General features: G+C 36.3%; 2 protein-coding genes across 2 annotated transcripts; both read right to left on the reverse strand.

Annotated features, from left to right (window-relative positions):
• Positions 1 to 6: 6 nt before the first annotated feature.
• On the reverse strand, positions 7 to 1,508 carry Ctu2 (Cytosolic thiouridylase subunit 2). The gene is made up of 6 exons (XM_088041149.1): positions 1,346 to 1,508; positions 1,027 to 1,298; positions 730 to 979; positions 547 to 682; positions 234 to 506; positions 7 to 185 (listed from the first exon to the last, which is right to left on the reverse strand). Exons 1-6 carry the CDS (start codon positions 1,420 to 1,422, stop codon positions 21 to 23), a joined length of 1,173 nt encoding a protein of 390 aa, XP_087897275.1. The 5' UTR covers positions 1,423 to 1,508; the 3' UTR covers positions 7 to 20.
• Positions 1,509 to 1,712: 204 nt separating this feature from the next.
• T48 (FU domain-containing protein T48) lies at positions 1,713 to 10,138 on the reverse strand. Its single transcript, XM_088040980.1, has 3 exons — positions 9,972 to 10,138; positions 2,605 to 3,058; positions 1,713 to 2,520 (listed from the first exon to the last, which is right to left on the reverse strand). Exons 1-3 carry the CDS (start codon positions 10,036 to 10,038, stop codon positions 2,001 to 2,003), a joined length of 1,041 nt encoding a protein of 346 aa, XP_087897106.1. The 5' UTR covers positions 10,039 to 10,138; the 3' UTR covers positions 1,713 to 2,000.
• Positions 10,139 to 10,476: the final 338 nt, after the last annotated feature.

Consider the following 10,476-nt stretch of genomic DNA (forward strand, 5'->3'; position numbering starts at 1 on the left):
AGGTAATAAAAGTAAAAATTTTATTTCATCAATTTCCTACAACTAAAACAGTAATTATCACACGTAAGACTATCAAAGTCTTCTAGAACTTGCAGAGACCCGTTATGAGCTCGCGTGGACACCCGATGTGAGAACCGTGTGGACTCCGCCGAGCACAATTCGTTACTTTCGGGAACAACAGGAGCCTAAAATCCCCCAAAATTACACGACGAAACTACAAGTTTAATACCTACATTACACAGGTGACATCTACTAGTTTCCTTATCAGGCGGAGCTAACTTATCGCCCGTTTTCAACACCGTCGTGACTGTAGCTGGGTAATTTACTTGTAAATCATTCACAAACTTCCTCATTAATTGTTGTACCGACTTGTACGGATTTTCTAATGTTGTTCTAACAGTGACAGGCTCATTGTTGTTCAGATAATTATAAAACGCTAATTCCTTTATATCAAAGAGTCGCAGCGGTCGTAAGATTTTCACATCATCTCTCAAATCACAAAATCCCTGAAACAGGTGATGAGTTTCAAACAGAATGGGGGCTTACTGTGTTTAGCGCAATTTGGGAACCCCGTCCTAGAGTCACATCAGTTAGAAGCTGCGACGCAACATCGCTCGAAATTTCAGGAGTGAAGACAAAACCACATTTTAGATGCTTGGCGATTTGGATTAGAAATTTCTGTCTGAAATCATCACAGTGGCGATTTTTGAGGCTCAAAAGAGTCTTTACCTTGTTATGTGAAGAAAATCATTTTTATTTGTCGAGTTCAATTGCGTGCTTGTTAAATTAGTAATCACAGTTTTATCGTCATCGTGGAGTTCTAACAACGACGCATTTTCCGTCAATGCAACCCCCACATTCTCCGTTTTTACTAAAAGTGGCAGTGTTGTGAAGTAACACGGGAAGTTGAATTTGGCAACTTCACTCTCCGCTCGCTTCAGAAGCTCCTGGCGTTCTTTCAAGGACAAATGTAATTGATCTGAAATTAATAAATAAGCTTGTGGTAAGAAAAAAAAACAACTTTACCTTCAATAAAGACGACGGTAGGCTCAAATCGCAACTTTTTATGAGTTTCCAAGTTAATTCCTGTTCTAATAAAATGCAAGAGGGCAGTGCTTGGGTGTCCACACTTATGCACAATGAGGACTTGATCATTTGGACGGATTAACTTGTGTTTTCCTAGTAAAGATTTAAATTTGTGGACAGTCGCCGCTAGAAAACATTCTTTGCAGTATTTATCCTTGACTCGGAGGAGCACCATCGGTTCGCCTGTTCTACATTTGTTACATTTTGAAAATCTAGGAAAAAGTGAGGTTATGTAAGGTTTCATCGATAGATTGCTTACGGAGAAGGTTTTTCGTCGACGGGCATATATTTCGAGTTTTCGAGGTCTTCGAGGTTGTCATCGCCGATACTGCACATGCTGGTAGTACGGAGAAATATATAAAAAAAAAATCTGGAAGTGCAAAAAAATTGAGGTTATTTGCTAAATGGTTGCCAACCTCAGAAAAACTAAAGACCCTGCTGTCATATTAGAAAGGTGGTACCTGGCGGTACATTTAAACTTTTTGAGTTTGCATGTCCAAAAAATGCTGTTTATTTAATTATTCTTAAACGCGATAGTTTATTTATAGTCTGACGCAGATTTGTTTGAAAAATCCACCTCTAACTGTAGTACAAAAAACAATTCTACTCCATAATGAATCTTTTTATTTATTTAAATACTTCATTTCGGCGTGACGGTCGCAGCAAAACCGCTCAAATTTACAAAATACAATTTACGTCCATAGAATTGGTTCCTCAAAAATATACAATAAATTAAACCCTCGGATAAATAGTGGAGGGCTTTTTAAATAACCGCTCAACAACAACAATTCTTATCTAATTTAACACTGGGCTATCTTAAAACTACCTATAAAAATTACAATTCTAAATTATAATAATACAATGTAAAAATACATGACTAGTAATAAATTTGGTTTAAAAGTGACGCAGCCCCGTCACAATTCAGTAGTGATCTCATCTTGAGGTCTGAACCCCAACTGACAAAAATCGTCATCCAAAAACAAGGAACTGTTGAGGTATTCTTTACTGTTTTTCCAAATGGCTGGATTAAACTCCGACGAGGGAGAATTTACTAGTGAAAATTCGAATTTCCATTGAGGATTCAGTGGTGAATGCAGCGCTGAATCGTAATTACAATTGAAATTCTTGATTGCAGCGCTCTGGAGGCTCAAAGAAGACCCAAAGACTTGATCAGGTTTAAAGGTAGACATTGTGGTGCTGTTTCGGAGTTCACTTTCCTGGGTCGGCAAGACAGGTCCTTGTAAAAAGTTGATCAACTGGGCAACTTGGGGCTGAGACACATCACTCATTCTTTTATAGCGCTTTAGAGCTTTTTCAGCCCAATTGAAGAGGTGCTCCCAGTCGTCAGGTACTGCAATTTTGTCCACTTTTCGGTTCAGAAGGAGAAGGATTTTGGCAAGATCCCGAAGCACTGGTTTATACGCAGCCAAAGCACTGCAACAAAATCGTTTTAGCGGCTTTTAATGTAATAATCTTAAGAAAACAAACAAGCTATTCGTTTACGTAAACATTTCTTACTGTGTATCACCCGTCCGATGCAGTTCCCGCAGCTGTCGACGGGTATCATTCAACATATCCAGATAAGTCTGCGCGTACGGCCGCAACGTCTCCAACTGCTTCAAAAAATCTCTTCGTTCAGGAGAATCGTCTAAATCAGAGCTCGTGTCGACGTTCTGAGGCAAGTTTTTTCGACGGATTTTGAGGTAGATCACAGCTGTACTAATTAAAATAGCACATAATACTGTTCCGGTTATGACTCCTGTTAGGACGGTGGCAGCTTCTGCAGGAAGACCCAGGAAGTTGCCGTTATGGACGCAGATGCGTCCCACATAATCCAGGCGGGTGCTCCATCTGGGATTGTGGCCGTATGGGCATGTGGTGACACACCGGCGGGACGGATGCACGATCAAATTGGGACATTTGATACATCCTTTAGGGCCGCATTTCAGGCAGGAGGGTTCGGAGACGCATCCTGGAACAAAAAGACACTTAGTGACGAACTTTATCTAAAGACAAGTATTGTTACAGAATTTTATTTAATGGCTCCGAGGCAATAATTGATAAAGAAATCCGGCTTGCCGTACAACTTTCACTCGCGGCCATTAGTAATCTCTATAATTAAAACTACGAATAAAATTTTATAACTTAGTTAAAGTTGAACAAAAGAAGAGTGATCAACTTTCATAAGACATTTTTGTTATGATTTATAAGCACGTTCTGATAAGAGTTAATTGAACAGAATTATGGTGCTGTTAATAAAGACCGCACACGCTTTCAATCAAAAAAACAATTTATTTTTAGTAATCATCAATAGAGCCGCCTCGAAGGGTTAACAGGATAAACAAGGGATGGCCGGAAGCATGTGCGTGCTCCTTCAGCAGCAAAAAATTGATCTCTTCTGACAAAAACTAGAGAAGTGTCACGCTAATCAGTGATAAATTCGATCTGTGAAGGCCGCTCGAAATTCTCATGGTCCACTTTCAAACGTCTCTATCACTTGAGGAATTCTTATTCAAGCGCATCATTTCTTGAAGAAATCCTTTCCATTTGTTAAAACGTGGAATTGTAATTTCAAGGGGAAAATTACAACGGAATCATGTTCTTCTAATCAATAGGTAATGAAGTGGGTTAGCAACATTGAGAAATGCAGGAATTATCGTTTATAATTCCCAAGAACAAGCAGTGACACCCATTGTGTAACCCGATACTTTACTATCGGATGAACGACTTTGGCGAAGCAGATGAAAGATTGCAAGGAATTACCAGGAAATATGTCTCGATCGAGCTGCGGTGCTTGACTTTCATCTTTGCTTAATTGCCCGATTAATTCAAGTTCCAATACGGGACTGTTTTGTTTCAATGTATAAAGTTTCGAGTAAAAAAAAATGATGTAAACAGAATTTTGTTTGTTTTAAATAATTACGAAACAGAGGTATCTTCATACAAGAAGCTCTCCGATGTTTGTTTTATGCATAATCATAATAAACAATATGGTAAACAATTCCCGGCGAATAATTTACAGCAGCAGCTGTGGGGTTTGAATTGGGTTGGTAGCTCTGTCTCCATTAATCAAGCTGAACAAAACACCTAATAATTCAGCCAGTATTTGACTCAAAATTACCAAATTACGCGGTTCCGTGATAAAAGAAATTGAACGTAAAACCAAAAGAAGATTAAAATAATTGTTAAGTCAGCTTTCTACATTATGTAAAGCGTAACGATAAAAATAACTAATTTGTGATCTTGGTCAAAATTAGCATTTAGGAAAAGGCTGCCAAAACTCCAAGAAATGCAAATCGCAGTGTCGTTACCAATTATGAATGATTTTAATACAGTTCGAACACATGTGCATAACTTATCTGGATTGGAATAAATAAGAACAGACTTTAACGCATTTTTATTCTCACTGAGCAACTTTCACACATGTTCTAATCTGAATACGGTACATTTTTTTGTAACGCTATCTGGCGAATTATAAATGTGGAATTTCAGCATTTTTTTGCTGTTCTACTTCATGAGGATGCTCTAATTCTTGGATGACTTCTATTATCTTAAAATTTACATATTTTTGTTGCAAACTCGATATATCTGTTCGTTGTTATATTAGTTATATTGTTATTTTTTTGGTACCTTTATAACACGGTACGGCTGTTTTAATTTAATGATTTCCTGTAATTAAAATGTTTTATCGTGGTATTTCCCATTATTACTCGTACAAACCATATCAAAAAATAGCAGGACTCAAGAATGTTTGTTGTGTTCAGACCGCAATCATTTCGTATGAATTTTTGCGGAAGAAAATAATTTACGCATGGCAGTTATGTGACAGCCATATTCTTACAATTTCGCTTCATAAAATGATTATTTTACGAGTTCGCTGTAAATCTTTAATTGTTGAAAGATATAAAGTTGTGTTGTTTATTTTCTTTGGTAGATTGGAACAAACAGTACATTGTATCTAATTTTATTACGAATTTAGTTACTTGTACAATGGAAATTAGGTTTTCTGTTTTCTAATTAACATTTGAAAGTTTTTAGAATGGAAATAAATTACAATGGTCAACAAATTTTGAACGAAATTTGTACTGAAAAGTGAAAAGTTAGTTTTTAAAGCCCGTTTTGCTCCATCAGGGCCGTTTACAGTTTTTCTTGTAAACCTGCAGTTATCAAATTGCTTGACAGTGTTTTGAAAAGCCAATTTAATAAGCTTTCCAACGGCCTATTAAATTCATCGAACTTCCTATAATTATAAAACCAATCTCATGTCCTAAAATAAACGGTTTTTAGTGATTTTCATGAGCAATTTTGCATATAACTCGAGAATTATTACACCGATTTTTCAACATGCAACATTAAAAAGTTACAGGACAAAAAACATTAAAAAGTTGTTTTAAAGAATTGAACCTTTTTGTTATTTTTTAGCGATTTCTAGGCACATATTAAGTTTTAAAAGAACTTTAATGCTAACACAGGCCAAAACAACACATTTTAGATAACTTCTTAAATGATGAAGAGTTCTTAGTTTGGACACATTGGTTCCAAAATTTTGTAATTTAGCACAGTTAAGAAACAGAATGTTGATAGCAATCTTCCCAAATTTTATTACAGTTGCGTTACAAATACTAAAAGTACAGCATTTATGAGAAAATTTTTGGCGTGTTCTCAAAAAAAAAAATTGTAAAATTGGACACACTGGTTCTATAATTTTGTAACTTCGCATAATTAACAATCGAAACAAATGTAGTAATCTTCCCAAAATTCATTACAATCGTCCTACAATTACCGGACTTACAGCATTTTTTTAGAACGTTTTGAAAATTCTTAATTCATTCTCAAAATAAAAATTTGTAAAATTTGCCTCACATTGTTCTATAATTTTGTAATTTATTAGAGTTAATAAGCGAGTGCAAGATTACAATTTCCCAAATTTTATTACGTTAGTGTCACAAATATCAAAGTTACAACAATTATGAGAAAGCTTTGAAGGATTTTGGTTTGTCCTCAAAAAAAAAATTGTAAAATTTGACATGCTTGTTCCAAAGTTTTGTAATTTCGACTAGTCAATACATGAATAGAAAACAGTAAAATCCCCAAATATTATTGCTCAACTCTTACAAATAACTAATTTATAGCGTTAATAAAAAAAAATGAAGATTTTAATTTGTCCTCAAAACGAAAATTTGTAAAATTGGACACATTGGTTCTATAAATTTTGTAATTTAACAAGTTAATTGTAGTTTAACAGTTAACAATCGAAAGTAATCTCTCTAAAATTTATTACAATCGCGTTACAATTACCGCAATTACAGCATTTTTTAGAACATATTGGAAATTCGAGGTTAGTCGCCGTAACAATTTTTTAACAGATGCTGATGCAAATTAATGCATAGTTTTCTATATTGACTGGTAAAATCATTTAGAAATGCGAGATTTTTTGAAAAAACTACAATTCTGTGGGCATTCTAATTAAAATTTTTACAAAATCTTTGAAAGTTAAGAAGACGTACATTTTTCTAAAATATTCTTTGCCATGTAACTTCTAAATGACGAGAAATAATATGTTTAATACCGCGAAAAAAAACTTCGGATTCAAAATCAAGAGGCAACTCTACATTGAAAATCCTCCAATCTTTGTCCTCTTTGCCTAGAGGTTCAACATTTTCTTTAGATTTTCCTTCGATTCTCGTAAAAAAAATTATGTTTTTTTGAGATTCCCTAATTTCTTCCAAGAAGTTCCGTGGATTCTCATAAAATTTCACCTAATTAGCTTCTGTTCTCCAGCATAAAAATGTTTATTTTCCAACCTGGAGGAAGTGGTTTCCGTCTTCCGGTGGTGCACATCAACTGTCATCACCCTACCAAAAATTGCTCTTACTTCCGCCAAACTAACCGCAAATGTCGAAGACCCCAAAGATAAATTAAGACATAAAGACACGATGATGTTTGATATGCATCATTCAAGGCTAAGAATGAGTCAGACCACAAGAAAAACTAGTTCAAACAACAGTGAAAGAAAATGATGTTGAATTTTTCTTTTATCATGTAGAGCAACAGGTTGATAGTGTAGTCTAACTACTTTAAAAAATCAAAACCGACAATTTCCATAATCCTGCGATTACAGAAGCAGGTATGAAATCTCAGTGCAGTAAGAATCTCGAGTATGTGATCAATTTAGTTGAATTACGTGGCGATGCATATTGATGAGATGTTTGTGTACAAATGCGCATAACTGGTACTTTTTACTTGAAAATTTATCAGTGCGTATCGCAAAGGTTATCATTTTCTTGGAAAATTTCAAAATGGAATTTTTATGCTGTTCATGAACAAAACCAGTTAGGTTTAGGTGTGCCCATCGTAACTCAGTCTTCGTTTCAATTCAATGAGACAAAACTTTTAATATGTTTTCCCATAAGCCTCCATTATACTTCCAATTCAAGGCCCCCGAACACCAGCCATTGCGAAAGAACAAACAGGAAGCTGTCGAGTGATCTTGTTAGTACCTTCCGACGTGCTGCAACCGCGTGTGCTGCCATACCATCCCTCATTTACATACAAATATAAACATCTCAAACAAATTAGAAAGTGTTTGTCGAAACATTTTCACTAGACCTTACTAGAAATATGATGGAGAGGCCGTTGCTCTCGGAAAAGGTCGCCGCGAAGAGCGAACACAATAGAAGTACCGCCGCGAAAACGCGATACAATACCGTTTTCACTTTTTTCACGACACATATGCCACAATTGTACATTCAACTAATCGTGTAACAGTAAGAAAACATGAAAAGGCGTAACGGGATTTCTAATTTGACAAAGTAGAGTGGAAAAGGAATGCTCCTGATGAGCCGGGAAGCAATAAGAAACACAAAAATGCCAAGAATGAAAAGAAAATTTACGATGTCATTATAAGACTTTGTTGCTATTTGGCTTTCCCTCTCGTATTGTTCCGAACCAATTGCTTTTAAATAAGAGACTTATTCTCATTCTCGGCATTGTCCCGATCACAATGACAGATTGAGTAAGAGGCTGACACGTGCTCGAATCTAATTCAGAAATCAGAAGAATTTATAGTTGGAACGGACGCCTTCACAAGCGGTGTTTCGGCCGAATGGTAGAGGAAATAACCATTCTCAGTGGTGTTGAAATCGGCGAATCAAATGCCGATTTTGCAGATTTAACACATTGCGTCATTTCAGCCTGATACGCGCAAGGTCGACCAAAGAACCTCACCTAAATGTTACAATTGCTGGTAATTATAAGTTACAGCGTTAAACCAAGCTAGGAATTTAACAACTGAAACAAAAGGTGGAGGGGAATAGTTCGCTGAATGAAATAAATAACACTGTAACAAAATTTTACAAAAGTCATATTTATCTGATTTTTTTTGTTACCATTTCTGTGAGGTGTCCTCAAGAAAAATAATACAATTATATTCATAAAATAAAACAAGTGTTAAAAACCAATAAACTATAAAAATAAAATGCGGTTTTACGTTAAAAATTTAAAATACAATTTTTGTTCTTTTCGTTTGTGTTAGCAAATGGAAAATAACAGCAACCCAAAATAGCAGTTAGTGAGATGATCTTGAAGTTCTCCAGATACTGAGATTTGTAAATGTTATTGACTTCAAAGATTCACGGATGCCATGCCTTTAGACTCGAGGGTTAATTTCCACAAAAAGAAATTTCAACTCTTGATTTAGCCGATTTGGAGATTTTAATGCCAAAATAGACTTTATACGCTTTCCAAACTTATCATTAACTGTACCAAATGTGATGTCTAACAATGAAATCGTTATAAAAAGTTCATCTAAACAGAGTTTGATAGTTTATAAAAGAAAGTTTCTATCTTAGTTAAAAAAGCACAAAATTCGTTTTGATTTTCAATTTTGGGCTTAGGAAAGAATTAGCTGCAACATTATAGGTAACATGGGCTACTTTTTTTCGTCATCCTGTATAACACCCCTCTACGTAGATAAATAGATCCGCAAATAATTTACATTGTCATCTTCTGCCCACTTTTGAATTCGCAGTGAGGAAAACAGAAATTTTTGAAAATATTTTTATTCTTTTAATATAACATTTCGACAACACCAATGATGGCATGTCAAGAAGTACGTCAGCCTCTAACGATAAATATGAAAAAAATAACATAATTATTTTTGTTGTTACCTAGTGTAATGAGGCAGCGACAATAGTCAAATTCGGTGGTACCAAAAGTGACAAGGGCTCCTCCACTGTATGTTCTGGACACCTGCACATCTGATTTTATGCCACAGTATTGTAATTAAGACCTGTGGTTTCCTTCGAAAGTACCGACGACAATAAAAAGCGGCCCATAAAGTTTATTATTATACACACGTGGTACTTCTTCATTCATCGTCATGGCTAATTAGTTTTAACAGTGATGAGCATATTTTTTCACCAACCCACCCACTGGCATGACATCACTGAGTTAAAAAGGGCTCGACCTTTCCCGCTAATTATTGAAGATCATCTTTTGCACGACATCCAGGTAAGTTCTTCGAAAATCAGGTAAAGAACCTCCTTTCTCGGAAATGTCTTGAAAAACTATCGAACTCGAACAATTGGTGCATTTACAAACGCACTGTTGGAAAATAGTAAAGAAATAGACAATCGCTGGTCGCTTTAAAGCCGAAGCAAACACAGGTGTTAAGTCCGGTACTGTTTACTCAAGAATCCGGTCAATTCCCACGTCGTGGTACCAGATCCCGGGTGGAGTAGCCGCCTACTCGGTGGTACGCTTGTTCTAACGGTACCACCAGTTTGTTTATTTTTATGGTCTTTACGCACCGAATCCCCGACTGACTGAATAACCTACTTCCGACTGGATAAAATTCCGCAGGGATGGTACCGAAAAACGCTCACCTGTTTCGCTGTGATTCTCCGATTCCGTTGAATGAAACAGCAGAAAAATCAAAAACACTCCAAACATGATTTAGCAGTACCATGCTCCATTCACTCGACACCCACAAAATCACACTCATTTGCTATGAAAACATCGGAATTGTTTTATAATTGCGGTAAAATTGAACGTTGGCAAACGCATCACACTCGCCAGCAGCTCTGCGACAACTAAACCGCCGCAACTGCCAACTCGAAATTGAAAGAGCCGCGCTACAACTTGGTTCAGGAGAGAGGAAAGAGTACCTCCGATCATGTGAACAAAAGAACCTGTTGCTCCGTCCGACTCTTCTGGCCTTTTGTTGGACATGTGCCATGATTGCTTGCATTATAAATGTAATTAATTGGGTTTTTGTGGACGTGCTGGACCGCGTGGAGTAGGCAAGTCGGCATTGACCTAGGACCCCGGTTACGAGGCGCTCCGAAAAGATAAACTAGGGATTTAATTGCGTGTTAATCGATTATTGGG

The sequence above is a fragment of the Gnatocerus cornutus genome, chromosome 7, assembly GCF_029298725.1.
Source record: "Gnatocerus cornutus isolate USDA-ARS CGAHR chromosome 7, icGnaCorn1.1, whole genome shotgun sequence".
In the NCBI taxonomy this organism is placed as follows: Eukaryota; Metazoa; Arthropoda; class Insecta; order Coleoptera; family Tenebrionidae; genus Gnatocerus; species Gnatocerus cornutus.